The 16,515-nt window shown below is 50.0% G+C and overlaps 1 protein-coding gene across 1 annotated transcript; it reads left to right on the top strand.

Moving 5' to 3' along the window:
* Positions 1-841: 841 nt before the first annotated feature.
* dusp16 (dual specificity phosphatase 16) lies at positions 842-15,650 on the top strand. Its single transcript, XM_076722080.1, has 7 exons — positions 842-1,023; positions 8,090-9,001; positions 10,597-10,735; positions 12,201-12,364; positions 12,635-12,794; positions 12,988-13,111; positions 13,231-15,650. Exons 2-7 carry the CDS (start codon positions 8,723-8,725, stop codon positions 14,318-14,320), a joined length of 1,956 nt encoding a protein of 651 aa, XP_076578195.1. The 5' UTR covers positions 842-1,023; positions 8,090-8,722; the 3' UTR covers positions 14,321-15,650.
* The last annotated feature ends 865 nt before the right edge of the window (positions 15,651-16,515 follow it).

Raw genomic sequence — 16,515 nt, 5'->3', positions numbered from 1 at the left:
GACTGTTATGAGACTAATGTTGGCTTTAGCATAGTGGAGTCTCCCGGCTCTGAGCTTTGATCATCTCATCCACGCTCATCAGTCTGAGTTAACCATGCATGCTAATTGCTCCAGTATGAAAAACCTTTCAGTTTTCTTCTGCTTTCATCACATCCATTGTCCTCAGACTGCTCGCCGTCCTGAAACCGCAGCCTCAGGAGGGAAACTAAACTGCATTGCTCTCATGCACTGTGCTGATGCGTTCACTTACTGGTCATATGTACTGAAGTCCATTTAAATGGTGATACGTTCATGTCCTGATCATACATCGTTTGAATGGTGATCATATGTGCTGAAATGCATTTGAACGGTGAGGTGATCAAAAACAGTGGATCAACAGTGGTTCAATTCTACAAGCCTCTTTCAACAGTCTAATGTGTTTAATGTTAGACTTTATCTGACATTAATGTGAGGCTCAGCAGTCCAAATGAGTCAAAGCAAATGATTATCTTCCAAAGTTACATTGCTCTTAGTAATAATCAGAAAAGTGTATTTACTTGTCTTCATTTGTAGAAATAGAGAGCGACGTGAGATTGAAATACTCAAGTAAAGTATATATACCTTGAGTTTGTTTCTATTTGAGTAAGTGAACTACATTTACAGTCCACCATCGCCACTGCCTAACGTTTGACTAATGTGTTTTCCTTCCGGCACTAACAGGCTGCCGTACTTTAACCGTGAGCTGACGGTTTGAACCGTTTGATTTTCTGTCGGCTCATCGTGAGGCTGCCTGCGCCTTTAAGCCGCCTGTTGAGTTCATTTGACTGGAGCTTGAATGACGACATGCTTTTATTTTTAACGCAGTGACCTCATCTCATATGGCAGCAGGAGGACTTCAGCAGCCGAGTCACCCTCTTCTCCCTTCAGCCCCAACTTTCTCCGATTAGCCGATAAGCTCACTGTTACATCAAGTCAGACTCCATCTTTAAATCAGCCCGGACGGCTGAAGCGCCGTTTGGACTTTTGACGTCGAGTTTTCAGACGGTGAGTTAACCGACATTTACGGTTCAAGTGTAAATCAGCATCTGCTAAAGTTCCGTTAACGGGCCTAAAGTTAAAGTTCATGTGTGCGCCGAAGACGACGGTAACACCGTGTGTGAGTGTTCGAGGAAGAAGCAGGAAAATGTCGCTTTATGTGGTTGTTTTTACGGGACTCGGCCTGGCGGTCAGTCGGTCGTTAACAGACAGACAAAATGTCAGAGAACAGCGAGCTAACGTTAACGTAACATCTGAAAATGTCGCCCAAATACACGAACAAGTTCCTCCAGACTCACCTCCTTCAGTCCAGAGCTCATTCAGACTGAGGACAACTTTCCTGGTCGGACAGGACGTCAAACCTCAGCCGTGCCAAACCCCATTAAAGAAAAGCACTTTTTAGTAGATCCACACTCTGACTGTAACGTTACTGCTCAACACGTTTTTTCACCTGAGGTCAAAATTCATCACTAATGTCGTGAAAGTTAGAAGAAAATCTGACTGAAATCCTCTTAAAAGCTCGGCTGACTCCTTATTTAATGATAGAAGTTAACAGAAAAGTTAAATTGCAGCTGTTAAATCCGTATTGAAGTTGACCCAAACTCAATTTACTCGCTTCGTCAATTATTGATTATTGTTTGCACAACTTCAGACCTTAAATTCACCCTCATTCAATTACAAACCTCATTAATAAAAATACTGAAATATCAATAGAGGTGAAAACATTTCACATTATTTTCCAAAAACACCTCTAAGAAAAATCCTTAATTGTTTACCACTTTTAGTGATATACACTAATATGATGAGTATTGGAGGAAATGCTTTTGTGTAGAAGGTGCCCCAAACTCAGGTTAGATACTCATTGATTTTCAGGTTTTCTGCGTTTTATGTCACACAAAATGAACATTTTTGTGTTTTTGGGTTGTCACGCGAGCAAAACGAGACATGTGAAGATGACGCCCCACAAACTTCTCTGACAGCTCGGTTAGATGCTCGTGTCCCTTGGACTAAAGATGACCTTTAATGTATCCTCAGTTATCACATCAGAGGTCATTTGACATTGATAATAATCCTTTAACCACGAACCAAACAGACTTCACAAACTCACCTCACTGGAGCCAAACCACCAAAAAATAAAGCCAGAAAAAGTCCACATGAACGCTCACGTGTTTGATAGAAGATGTGTCTTGATTTAATGGAGGATGAAGGACATTCAAGGGTCAAACAAAGACTTTTGGTCGTATCAGCTGTAAATTACATCAGTCATCACGTACTGTTTGTCTAGAAAGATGTCTTTAAAGGCGAGACGTATATTGGACGTATGTCTTCATTAAAACGGTCATATTTCTGTCTGTTTTTCTTGAAAACTGCAGGACTTGACGTTTAGGACTGAAGTGCTGATTGAAGACAGAAACGTCCCTCGATGAAGGGATGTTTTTTCTTTCACTTTCAGCTGCGGTGGCGGGTTTGTTCAGACGTACATGAGGTGACTGAAAGCTGACCCCAGATCAGATCAGACAGACAGACACTTGGCCTGTTTTCAGCAGCGGTTCATGACTAACTGACAGTTTATTGCATCCTGTCATTTTATTCTCGGCTCATTGAGGAAGTCGGCGCTCAGCTCTGAGAATTGATGGCTTTATTTTTCCCTGCGAGGGGATTTAAAGGTCACTGATAACCAAACGTTAAAAATATGCGTGTGAACACAAGTGTGATGGAGATCAGCTGTGGCGTGACGTCATACGTGGTGATCAGGTAGAGCTCACCTGCAGGCTTTGGTGGATTGTTGACTGTTGGTCGACTTTGCTGTAAAGTGATGAAAAACCAACGTGTACAGGATGTGCCTGCGGTTAGGACGCCACGCGTCGCCTCAGCTGGTTGAACTTCTTCTTCAAGGGTGAATTTTCAGCTTCATCAAGTAGATAAGTTCATTTTTCAAGATCCAGAAGTCTTCAGGAGGGGCCAATGAGCTTAGAGCTGAGAACCACAGACAGCAAGTGGGAAAGCTCCGAGACGCACAAACACAGCGGACAGGCACTCATCAGACGCAGCGAACCCTCTGAAGCAGTATCATGTAATACTCGAGTACTTCAGCGAGCCAGTCCAGGTGTTTATTGAATGAAGAGATGTTTCCTGCTGTCGGAGGTGTTTCTTTATGATGCTGCTGGCTGTCAGAGGCCGTGCCTTTATTCTGAAGGAGCCTGCAGTGTGTAGAGATACACAAATACAACGTATTCACTGGGAATACCCTGTTCAGTTACACAGCTTGTGTACTGCTCTGCAGGTCAGCGCAGTAAACTGAAACGCTTTCCTTTTTCGCTGGAAGGAAACAAGATATTTGAACCCATCACTGCTTTTCATTGGCTGGTCCGCTTCCCCTCAGCGACCAGCAGGGGGGAAGTGGACGGGGACACCTGTCCTGCACACCTGTCCTGCACACCTTCAGCCCAGGCTGTCAGCGATCAGGCCCAGTTGTGGGCTGAGCGTCGTACTGTTTCCACCGATCCTCAGAAATACGAGCAGGCTCGTCTCAGCGAGGTCAAGGCGGAGGCGTCTTCTGTCCGTTACCGCCGTCTGTCTTCACTTCATCAATAACTCAGTTCATGATTTAGAGATTTCTGTTTCTGATCATCAGATCTGTCATGAATTGAGCTTTCTGACGTCTGTTTTCGCGTGTTCACAGCTGATGTTGGTAATAGAGAAACCACACACGCTGAACTGAACAGTCGCAGTGAGTCAGACAGCTTCAAGCCTCAACATGAGCTGGTGAAGCAGTGACTGGAGCTCCTGAATGAATGAATGAACGAATGGATGAATGAATCATAGCCGAAGAACATGTCTGCACATCCAGACGGAGGCTCTGACATGTCGCCCCAGCGTCACCTGGTGGCGCAGGTAACGTCTGAAGCGTCATCTGGATGAAGCATCTGATGACCAAACTGCCTCCACATCAGTTTGTTTTCTGGAGGTGTCAGTCGCACCTCCTGGTCTCCATCCGCAGGTGGAGTTAGCTCAGTTTAGGTTTAAAAAACGGTTTGTACACCTGCACAGAGGTGTGTGTCTGTGTCTGCAGAGAGCCTCCACCTGTGTTCAGGTGTCACCCTCTCAGCCAATGAGAGCGCAGGGTGTGAGGGGGGTGTGACTCTATAAACAGGTAGTGACCAGGTTACACTGCTCCTGTGTGTGCTGCAGGTCTGTGTGTCTGTTTCACGCGCGCGCACACACACACACACACACACACACACACACACACAGACTGGGTTATGTTAAGTGATGGTGGTGGGGGCCCTCTCTGTGTCAGGTGAGGGGTCTGCTGCAGGAAGCCCCCACAGAGACTTCAGGTCGTTGTCGTTTGCGTTCTCATTTCTGGATCTCAGCTCTCGTGTTTAATTTCGTGGTTTCTGTGACGTCTCTGAAGCGATTTGACGTGTCAGCGTGACTTCCTGCTTTCTGAACTCGCCGTGGTATCCTTCCTGGTTTCGGCCGAGGTGAGCTCAGCCTCTCCTGTACGAGTTGAACCCGTCTGTCTCTGATGTCAGGGACGGGGTAAAGTCCTCTGAGCTGACCTTCGGCCGCAGTCGGCCGACAGGTGGAACTCCTGACCACGCCCTGCTGCAGGTGGAATCAGGAAGCGGCCCAATCACCTTATCTGATCCAGACCAGCTGGTTCCTTTGTGGACTGCTGGGAGATAAACTTTTGTTTCTGCAATAATTTATGTCTGAAAAGAGACGAGTGAGTCTGTAGATTCAGGTCGTAAAGTAGTTTCTAGTGCTGAGTCACTGGATGAGCTGCAGAGGAAGCTGGAGGGAAACGTTCCTGAGTCAGAAAAGTTCGTCTTCAGGACACGTCGAGCTCCGTCAGCTCGTCTGGATTTCATGGGATTCGACATCTTCTGCGTCTGACGCTGAGAAATCAGTGATTCTCGACTGAACGTCTTGACTGACGTGAACATGTTGTTTGACTCTGCGTCTGTGTTTCAGTCTTAAACCATCAGATGTCATGACCACACGATGGAGATCTAAACAAACAAACAAACATGGCGCCAGATCAGCGGCTGCTTCGTGTCTGATCAGACTGTTGGCTCTGCAGGATGCTCAAACTCACTTTTTCCAACTAAAGACTAAAACGATTCCACGCTCATTTGATGTAAGATTCGCTTTCATCAGGGTTGGAGCTGATGTGGATCCAGATCCTGGTCCTGACCTGAATCTAACAAGTCTCTCATCAGACCCTCTCACCACATTTACACCTGATGTTAAAATCGCTTTTCCAGAAATAAAAGCAGAACCAGTCATTTCCAATCAAACTGTTCACCTGTGGAATGTTCCAGACAGGTGTTCTCGGTGTCTTCTGTTCGTCCTGTCCCAACTAGGCATGGTACGGTTTATGTGGACAAACCGAACCGTACGCTTTGCTTCTCACGGCACGGGGCATGTGTAAACCGTACGGTGTCCACGGTTTAAGTTTTTTTGGTGACCAGACGTTCGACGTGCGCATTGTAGCCCGTATGTTACCACGTGGTTATCATTCGCGCCAAAGAAGCGAAACCAAAGCAAGGAGGAGCAGCGTGTACAAACATGGCAAGTGGAAGTGAGGAAGGCGGGCCGCCTAGGCCGGACATAGAGGATGCACTAGGGATGGGACGGTTAATGAAACCGAGCCGAACCGTTCGGGTCGACCTTCCCGGTTCGGTGCGCGTGCGTGCCGTTCGAATCATACTCGCGCGCAACTTTGGGTGTGTTGCGGGAAATCAGTTTTAGAGGAGGTGCGAACATGGCGAGCGGAGAAGACTCGGAGCTAGAGGATGCGCCAGCAGCGTTATATAGGTCTGGTGTGTGGGAGCATTTTGCATTCAGGGTGACCTATGAAGGCGGTAAGAAAGTTGTGGATAAAAGTGCCACAGTGTGCAAGTACTGTGCAACGCGTATCGCTTACGCTAACGGAAACACATCTAACATGTTGGCTCAACTGCGGAGACATCATCCCAGTGTGACCGTTGACAGCGCAAGAAGGAGGGGCGGGGAGCCGGGCAGAGAGCCGGGCAGAGAGCCGGGCAGAGAGCCGGGCAGGGCTGCACAACTTCTCCTCCCCGCGGCTTTTAAACAAACGTACACAGACGAGTCAGACAGGGCGAAGGGCATAACGAAAGCACTGGGGTGTTTCATCGCCAAAGACATGCAACCTTATGCCGTGGTTGAGGGTGCGGGATTTCAGCGCATGATAAGGCACTCGAGCCACGATATAAAATCCCCTCCCGCAAACACTTCAGCTGCACGGTAATTCCCGCACTTTATGAAGAGGTCCGACGGGGAATTGTGAAAGAGTTGTCTGACACAGCCTATGTTGCTCTTACTACGGATGGATGGACATCCAGGGCAACTGGATTATTTATTGTATTTTGTTTTGTTACTTTAGATAACACAGTGACACTTTAAGTTTGATTAAAAAAAACAAACAAACAGACTCCAGCCTTATTTCTTTGATTGTATTTCAAACACTGCACTTCAATTTTCGAGTGGAAAATACTTAGCTTTTCATGAACCACTAATAGTCCATACGGAGTTGAAACATGTTACATGTTAGAAGAAACATGTTATTTTTGTGTTGATTTCAAAGGGACCTAAGTCTGATAGAGCCTATGCTTTACTTTATGTTGATGGTATATAATGTGAGTTGTAAAAACAGTAAAGTTAAATTCTTTCATAAGCACCAAGCGTCAGAGTTGTGAGAGCCGTTTTGGCGAAGCGTTTTATTTTAGATAGAGATATTGTTTTCCAAATAAATGAAAAGCATGTTGGAACTAGCAATATCTCCTCTCTTTCAGTGCCAGAATCTCACTTACCTTTAACCCAAGACCGTCACAATGATGTATCAAATGTCAGACTGCCTCATTCTTTCAGTTTTAACATTACTATACAAGACATAATTGATTTTTGAAACAATCAATGTACACCGAACCGAACCGAAAACCGTGACCACAAAACCGTGATACGAACCGAACCGCGGATTTTGTGAACCGTTCCACCCCTAGTCCCAACGTCTTTGTTCTTACGACGTGTTCGTCCTGACCAGTCACCACTTGCAGAGACCTTCGCTGAGTCTGTCTCCTGCTGTCTGTGACTTTGAAGGACGCTCAGAGACAAAGCTGAAACTGATCAAAGGTCACCTGGTTTTTCTGAGGTGAAGCCGTCACCCTCCGTGACCTCCGTCAAACATCACGCAGACGTTTTTATGTGGGATGAGTCCTCGGTGCCGTCTGCTCGCAGCTCTCTGCAGCCCATAATTTGCCTGAGCTCAGATGTCTGCAGAGGAATGTCCCGGCTTGAGAAGCATAATTGAATCCCATTTATTCTGGTTTACGGTGTGAAGTGGAACATGATGTTAGAGACGCAGCCCGAGGCTCCAGCTGCTGTCTGGAAGCTTCATCACACCTTCTTCTTCCTCCTTTGTTGGCGTCTGTCTCCACAAACCTTCACTCAATAATCAGGACTGTGTGAACCTGAAGATGAGTTTGACGTGAGGACGCTGTCAGACACAGTGTCTCAGCGCAGAGCTGAAGATCAGCTGATCAGTGACCTCTGAGAGTGTGTGTGTGTGTGTGTGTCTGTGTGTGTCTGTGTGTGTCTGTGTGTGTCGCTGGAGGACCGACATGTTTGGGGATTTTCTCAGTGTCGTAGTCGACAGTAAGTGCAGGTTTGACAATGAGGGAGTTTCCTGCTGCTGATCTGTGACTCAGCCTGTGAGACGCTGAACAGGAAGTGAGGGCGCTCGGCCTCGGTCACGGAGACGCATTTGAAACCAACTCCGTCTTCGTTAGCAGATGCTGTTTCTCTGGTGTTTGGAAACGTGTGATGACCTGTGATTCTGTAGGTGGCGCTGTGTTCATCAGTCTGACATGTTGATCCACGGCGAGGAGCCTTAAAAACTGACCCTGAGACTCCACGGGGCGTCTCCGCTCAGACTCCTCACAGGCTCGTAGGACGTGTCCACGTTGAGCGGCATGGAGCGTTAACGAAGGCGTTTTGTGACGAACCTGAAGCCAAATCTAATTCTTTTTTTGTTCTTGTTCCAAAGTCTGAAACGCGTCAGCATGAAGACCAGGACCGAGGTGCAGAGTGACGTCATCAGCGCTCAGCCCGGCAGGAGAGACGCCGTCTGCTTCACGCCTGCTGTGCTGTGAATGAGACCTCCCCCCGCCCGCTCGCCCTGAAACACTCAGCGCGCGCGAGCACACACACACACACACACACACACACACACACACTCTTTAACTACCAGTCACACACACTCACAGCCTCACAAACACAACAGAGACAGTTAGTGCGGGTTTGTCTTCTGTCAGTGCAGAGCTCTCTCTCTCTCTCTTTCTCTCTCTCTCTGTCTCTCTCTCTCTCTCTGTCTCTCTCTCTCTGTCTCTCTCTCTCTCTCTCTCTGTCTCTCTCTCTCTCTCTCTCTCTCTCTCCAGTCTCTCTCTGTCTCTGCATCTCTCGTCCCGGGCTTTTGGACTGCTAAGCGCCATCAGGATGACATCATACCCGACCGACACAATGGAGCCCTTCATCCTCTGAGGGTCCTCGCCAGGCTGCGTCACTGCCCTGGACCGCCGGCCTGGGACGCCCGGGGGGGGGAGGAGGAGGAGGGGGAGGACTACGAGCAGGGAGGGAGGGGGGTGGGGGGGTGGGAGGGACGGGAGGGAAGTAGTCTGACATGTCGGAGCACCCCGTGGGACCAGCGTCATGGTCCAAGTCTGGGTCCGGGACGCCGAGGCCCGGAGCGGTGCGGGCCATTGGGGCGGAGGCTCTGGTGTCCCTGCTGGAGGGTGGGCTGGACCGGGTGGTGCTGATCGACAGCCGGCCCTTCGTGGACTACAACACCTCACACATCCTGGAGGCGGTGAACGTGAACTGCTCGAAGCTGATGAAGAGGAGGCTGCAGCAGGACAAAGTCCAGATCGCTGAGCTGCTGCAGCACTCGGCCAAGAAGAAGGTAATCACATGACAGATGGGGGGGGGGGGGGGGGGGGGGACTGTGAGGACAGCAGACTGTGAGGCAGGAGAGGGGGGCAGCTGAGACACTGTGGGAGGTGGAGGGGACAGGTGCATGCAGGTGGAGGAGCAGCTGATGGAGGAGGTGAAGATGTTTTTAAACACTTCAGAAATCTCTCAAGTCTCCTCGGTCAGGAGTCAGGCGGTGACCTTTGACCTTTCCTCAGGATAAAACCTCTTTATGTCCTCACACCACGGACAGCTGTGGATGAGCTGGTTTAAGGTCAAAGGTCAAGGCCTCAGCTGCTGATCTGACTGGTTGTTGGAGGCAGTGATTGTGTTTGGCTGTACTGAGATCAGTCTGAAAGCTCAGAGGATGATGAGGAACACTGAAACGCAGTGGACACACACACACACACACACACACACACACGTCAGTGTGTATACAGACTGGAGTGTCCTTGAGGAGACGTCCACAGTGTGTTGGTGTCTCTGTTTTGACCTCTTTCTGTGTCTGAAACGTGACGCTGCTCTGCTGATCGTGGGCGTCTGACCTCACAACAGTCTATTTATATTTAACAACGTGTGTTTGCGAGCTCCTTCTGCCGCTCCTCTGGCTGCTCCTCTGGCTGCTCCTCTGGCTGCTCCTCCTGCTGCTCCTCCCTTCTGTGGTGTTGTGTTAAAGTGCAGTGACGTTCAAAGAAGCTCGGCCACTCACTTCATTACTGAGGCAACATTTTCCGTATGATTATGAGCTGCAATTAATTCTGTGTGGAGCGAAGACAGAAAGCAGAGTTTCCTCAAGTGAGTAGTCACAAACCACAGGGGACCAATGGAGGCTGAGACACCGTCATCCTCAGACCACCGTCATCCTCAGACCACCTTCATCCTCAGACCACCTTCATCCTCAGACCACCGTCATCCTCAGACCACCGTCATCCTCAGACCACCTTCATCCTCAGACCACCGTCATCCTCAGACCACCTTCATCCTCAGACCACCTTCATCCTGAGACCACCTTCATCCTGAGACCACCGTCATCCTGAGACCACCGTCATCCTGAGACCACCTTCATCCTGAGACCACCGTCATCCTCAGACCACCGTCATCCTCAGACCACCTTCATCCTCAGACCACCTTCATCCTGAGACCACCGTCATCCTGAGACCACCGTCATCCTCAGACCACCTTCATCCTGAGACCACCGTCATCCTGAGACCACCGTCATCCTCAGACCACCTTCATCCTGAGACCACCTTCATCCTCAGACCACCTTCATCCTTTATGATGGCTCTGTTAGGAGCAAAGAATGTTTCTGAGTTTCAAACACGACCACAGATGATTAAATCTGAAGAGGGGAAAGTTTGTCATATATGATAATTAACTTGTATGATCCCACCTAACAGTCTGTCTCTCTGTCTGTCTCTCTGTCTCTCTGTCTGTCTGTCTCTCCGTCTGTCTCTCTGTCTGTCTCTCCGTCTGTCTCTCTGTCTGTCTCTCCGTCTGTCTCTCTGTCTGTCTCTCTGTCTGTCTCTCCGTCTGTCTCTCTGTCTGTCTCTCCGTCTGTCTCTCCGTCTGTCTCTCTGTCTGTCGTAGTTGGAGCTGCAGGGCGATCAGGAGGTCGTGGTGTACGATCAGAGCTCTTCAGATCCGGCTGCTCTCAGCTCCGAGTCCTTCCTCGGCGTCCTGTTGGTCAAACTTGAGAGGAGCTTCCCCTCCGTACACCTGCTCTCAGGTCAGTCCCCGCCTGAAGATCCTTGACATGGAGACTAGTCAGAGTTAAACATCCACACGGCCGCGACGAGTCGAGTGGGAGCCGATAGAAGAACGTTGAGTATGTTTGACCAAAGTAAACCTGGTCCAGCACAGACAGCGTGTCGTGACTTTAGCTCGCTCACTGCTGATAAAGCTGTTTATTAGTTTGAGCGACGGGCGGCTCGACTGCTTCTTTCCACTGAGGGTTACGTTATGTAACCATGATGTAATGCTGCACCAGGACTCCACCCTCCAGCTTAAAAAACACAAAGACTTCTGGGCTTCCTAAAATCAGTCGGTCAAAGGTTTAACAGTTACACAACAGCTGGTGTCTGCGTGAACACACCAGGAACCTGCTGGAGGAACCTGCTCCTCCGGCTGACAGTCAGGGTCTGACAGGAGACGACGGACAGGCCGGGATCGGCTGGTGGAGACGAGAAGTCTCTGAGCCTGGACGCCCGTACGTCAACCACGACGAGACACACACACACACACACACACACACACACACACACACACACAGCACCACATGTGGATTCATCCGCCGCTGAAAATCGTCCCAACAAAGGCTCATTTCCTCCTGTTTGAGGAAGGACTGAAGCTTTTCAGAATGAAAACATGAGCTGATTTCATGCTGTTGGTTTGTGTCTGAACACGAGGCTCGTTGACAAGAAGACAGACAGAAATGTGTCTTTTAAGGTGGTATTGATTAAAAGGTAAACAGCCACACTTCATCTCTCAAGCTATTGACTGGAAAATGAATCAAAATACTTGAAAAAAGGTAAATATTGCTGAAATGCATCTTCATGAAGTGAAAGTCCATGTAGATAAATGAAACGTGTGGACAGCCGCCGTCCTCCTCTGTCTTCTCCTCATGTGTGTTTGGACACATGTTGTGATTCAGGACAGACTCCGGCAAAGAGACCAAGTCATTGTTTGAATAGAATGAGCAGCGCTCACGTCAGCAGCCTCTTCATCAGCTTCATGTTGGACCTGCGGCGATGAAGGAGGCTCAGGACGATCAGTTCAGAGGCTTGTTGCCTAGCAACAGGCGTAGAGGATGTACCATCTGTGGCCGGTGGAGCAGGCGGCTCAGTATTACTGTAAACACACCGGGTTCAACTGATCAGAGATCAGATTTTAGGCTGAAGACGGCTGATAGGTCAGATGGATAGTCCACATCCGTCCACTGCAGACAGGGACAGACATGATGAATGATGAGGAAACGAGCGTCAGACTGAGAGTCTGAACTCGCTCAGGTCTGTTCCTGGACTTCCTGGTTGTACTTGTCCTCACCTGTACCTGCAGCATCAGGATCTGGATGTCCTGTCGCTTCACGAGTTCGTGAAGGTTTCTAATGTGACGCAGGTAAAATGAACACCTGAGAATTCCCGCTCTTTTTCGAGGTTGTAATGATTTCCTGCTTCCTGGTCTGTTCCTCTCAGGTGGCTTCTCAGAGTTCTCCCACCTGTTTCCTGGTCTGTGTGAGGGGAAGTCCGCCGTGGTCCCCTCCTGTATCTCCCAGCCCTGCCTGCCGGTCACCAACGTCGGGCCGACCCGCATCCTGCCTCACCTGTACCTGGGCTGCCAGAGGGACGTCCTCAACAAGGTACCAGAGGGCACAGACTCTTTTCCCTCTCAGCTTAGATATGACTCTTTGTTTTTGGCCCCGGGGCCTCTCACAGCCTCATGTCTCCTGTCTGGATGCTCACATGTGAATGGCTGATTCAGGATCAGGTGAGTCACCCTTCACAATGACCAGGTTTGTGTCTGTGGCTGCAGAAAACAGAGCGTAGCGTCTCTCTGCCTCCATTACGAGAACGACCCGGACCTGAGGTCAGGGTCTCCGTATGATCCAGTTCTTGTTTTCTCTGTCCAGGATCTGATGCAGCAGAACGACATCGGCTACGTCCTGAACGCCAGCAACACCTGCCCCAAACCCGACTTCATCCCGGACTCTCACTTCCTGAGAGTTCCTGTCAATGACTCCTTCTGTGAGAAGATCCTGCCGTGGTTGGACAGATCTGTGGAGTTCATAGGTCAGCCGCCATTTCTGTCCTCTTTGTGTGTCCACGCAGGTGACTGGAGACACGATGCTCGCTTTTAATGAACGCCAAATTTAGACCTGAGACCATGTCTCACGTGTGCTCAGATCCTGAAACAGTGACTCTGATCTTGTCCACCTTCAAACTGATGCTCAGATAGTGACGGTCTGTGTTTTGTGTGTCTCAGAGAAGGCCAAAGCCTCCAACGCTCGGGTCCTGGTTCACTGTCTGGCTGGAATCTCGCGCTCAGCCACCATCGCCATCGCCTACATCATGAAGAGGATGGACATGTCGCTGGACGAGGCGTACAGGTGAGCGCCGTTCACGCTGCTTCACACGTTGTTGATGGTTTAACCTACGAGGACCTCGGATTGGTCACCAAAGGCCGTCATGCTTCACACTGACGGACGTCCACGTTCTTCTTTGGCAGGTTTGTGAAGGAGAAGAGGCCGACCATCTCTCCCAACTTTAACTTCCTGGGTCAGCTGCTGGACTTTGAGAAGAAGATAAAAAGTCCTCATGTTACTGAAACTAAACTGAAGTCCCTCCACCATCCGGAGCCCAGCGGTGAGGCCCCCGCTCTGCCCGAGGATCCAGAGCCCCCAGCCTGTCAGGAGGCCCCCGTGGGCCCCGGCCTGGCCCTGATGGAGCCCCTCACCCTGCCCTGCGTTTTAGCCGACGCCCCCGAGGAGCACCTGCTGGCCCAGGCTCTGAGCGGCCTGCAGCTCGCCGACGGACCCGAAGACAGCGCCCGGCTGAAGCGCTCCTTCTCTCTGGACATCAAGTCGTACGGCGAGCCGGGCGGAGCCGCTCCGCACCGAGTCTTCATCCCTCACGGAGGAGCGGGAGACGTCGGCGAGTACTACAAACCGTCTGCCTTCAAAGAGCCGACCAGTAAACCCTGCCAGTTCTCTCCGGTGGAGGAGGTGTCAGAGCAGTCCACTCCAGAGCAGAGCCCCGACAAGGAGGAGGCCGACGGACCGCCGGCCTCCTCCGGCTTCACCAAACCTCCACCCGCTGCTCCGAACTGTTCACATCAGCTGCAGCGGAGCGGCAGCATGGAGGAGAGCGCCACCAGCTTCCTGTTCGGCCTGTCCCGCAGCCAGCAGCACCTGGCCAGACCGGGGCCCGGCGGGGCCCTGAAAGGCTGGCACTCGGACATCCTGCTGGGCCCCGTCACCGTCTCCACCTCCTCCCTGGCCGGCGGGTGGTACCTCTCCTCCGACTCCACGCGCTTCTACTCCACCTCGGCCGTCCTGAGCGGCGGCGGCTTCGCGGCGTACAGCTGCGGCCACGGCCTGGAGGCGGTGCGGCGGCGCAGCCGGCAGAGGACGGGGGACCACGGAGACTCGAGGAGGAGCTGGCACGAGGAGAGCAGCTTCGAGAAGCAGCTGAAGAGACGCAGCTGTCAGATGGAGTTCGGAGACAGGATGACGGACAGCAGATCCAGAGAGGAGATGGGGAAGGTGGGGAGTCAGTCCAGCTTCTCCGGCAGCATGGAGGTCATCGAGGTGTCCTGAACCCGACCCGGAGACGCTTTGAGACAGTTCGGAAACCTCGCGCTCGGTCAGCATGAGTGTGACCGGAGCGGCGTCGACTCCACCGACGCTTCGGCGCCGTGGAGAATAACGTGCAACACACAGCAGCCTCAGCGAGCGCCGGCTGACTCTGAGCGTCGAGCTGCAGGTCAGACACGGCGGCAAAGTGAAACTCATCAGTTTGTGTCGATGAGAATAAATTCACCGAAATCCTTCGAATCTGTAAGTCCATCAGAAACAAACGGCTGAATCCAAACGCTCAGACTAAACAGATCATCAAGTCCTCATGAGCTCCAGAGTCCAGACGTCTCAGAGCAACACGAACGTCCAGATGTCACACAGGAAGCTGAATAATAACATAACAGCCAAGAGTGCTACCTACAATACCACCACTGCTTCAGGCAGTCATAGGAGTAGTACTTGTAGTAATAGTAGTACTCAGTACATGTATTAGTATCAGTAGTTTCACAGGCCCACACACACATAATCATTCATTACCTTAAAATGAGTCGAATCACTAAGAAAGTTACAGCGACGTCCGTCTGAAGGTGAAGAATCGCTATAGGAACGATGGCGAGGAACAGTTAGCGTTAGCTCATTAGCTAATGACGTCTCAGAGAAGACGAACCTCAGCGCTCCGAATCCTCCGCTGATGTTTGAATGTAGAATAACAGAGACGACAGACCTGCACGTCAGTGAAGGCATCACAGGAAGTGACCTCAGTCCAGGTCGGGTTCAGGTCTGGAGGCTGGACGTTTGGATTCAACTAACCCTAACCCTGTTTTCCTGTACAATAACCAATGAAAACACAGTGAGGCGCTGCAGGTGTGTGCTCACCTGCCGGACTCAGCTCAGGTACAGCGGACAGGACGCATCCATCAGCGGCAGATCTGATTAGAGTCCCGCTCTGTGGACGGCGAGCGCTCGGCGCCGATGTGTGTTGCATGAAAGCGAGTTTGTTTTCACTGACGGACTCTGAGCCTTTGAATGTTTGGTCTGCTTTGAGGACAGCTGCTCTTCATCTGCGTGGATGATGATGATGATGATGATGATGATTTTCTGAACAAACCGAAGCCTGTTGACGTTGAACCGGACTGAGGAGTTCTGGTCTCACAGGTCCGGATCTCAGGTGTAGTTTGAGCTGCAGGGACACAGAAACGGGACCAAACAGACTTCGTCCTGAGGGTCCCTGATGGACGGACTGAGGAGGACGGACGGACAGACAGAGGCTGGGACTGGGTTTGGTTCAGTGTCTCGCTCACAGCTCATGTTGCACTACTGTGGTTTGATCAGATTAAAGTGAATGAAGCAGCTTTGTGAGTCCACTTCCTGCTTTGAAGGAAATATCCACATCACTTCCTGCTTTAAAGGAAACATCTACATCACTTCCTGAAGAGTTTGTCCTCTTCTTTAATTTCCTTGTTTTTGGTACATTTGATGATGCTTTCTTGGTGAATATATTCATGGTTCATCTTCACAAACGAACTAAACACACATTCAGAGTTTGACCTCAGTCAGACAGAGATGACCCCCCCCCCCCCCCCCCAGGTGGAGTAGTTCACTGAAGTGGAGGTAAAAGGTGGAGTGACCCTTTAGAGGCTGTGCTGGTTCCCTGGCGCCCTCTGCTGGTCACATGGTGTAACGACAGCACTGCTGCACACACTGCAGGTATCGACACACCTGTGAGAAGGTGATCGATCATATTTGTGATTGATCAGGCTCCTCTTCTTCTCTACAACATTAAACATTTCTTCTGACAGTTTAATTACAACAAAGTATTGATCCTGAAGTGAGCCAATCAGAGTACAGAAGATCAAAGCTGCCAATTAAAAACGTTCAAATCCAACGTTCATGAGTGAAAATACAGAATTAAAACGAGAAACTGAATTTAAAATTTTCGACTACGTGCAACTTAAACTGGAACGTGAAACTGTGAGCTTTCATTTTGACTTTCAGATTTAATGAGAATTGAGAATTTAATTAACCAATAATCAATGTAAAAAAACTAGATTTGTCATGAGCTCAGATCAGGACATCATCTGAAATTCAGTCCAGTTTGAGATTTTCATGTTGATTTTCCACTTGATTAATGATCAATATGGCTGCTTTAAACATGGACTGAATATTGATCCGTTTAATATTAATATTGGCAGCACTTAAACAATGGCAATTAAAAT

The sequence above is a fragment of the Chaetodon auriga genome, chromosome 22 (genome assembly GCF_051107435.1).
Source record: "Chaetodon auriga isolate fChaAug3 chromosome 22, fChaAug3.hap1, whole genome shotgun sequence".
Taxonomy (NCBI): domain Eukaryota; kingdom Metazoa; phylum Chordata; class Actinopteri; order Chaetodontiformes; family Chaetodontidae; genus Chaetodon; species Chaetodon auriga.
Note: the sequence above shows the minus strand (reverse complement) of the source record. Positions and strands in the feature narration are given on the sequence as shown.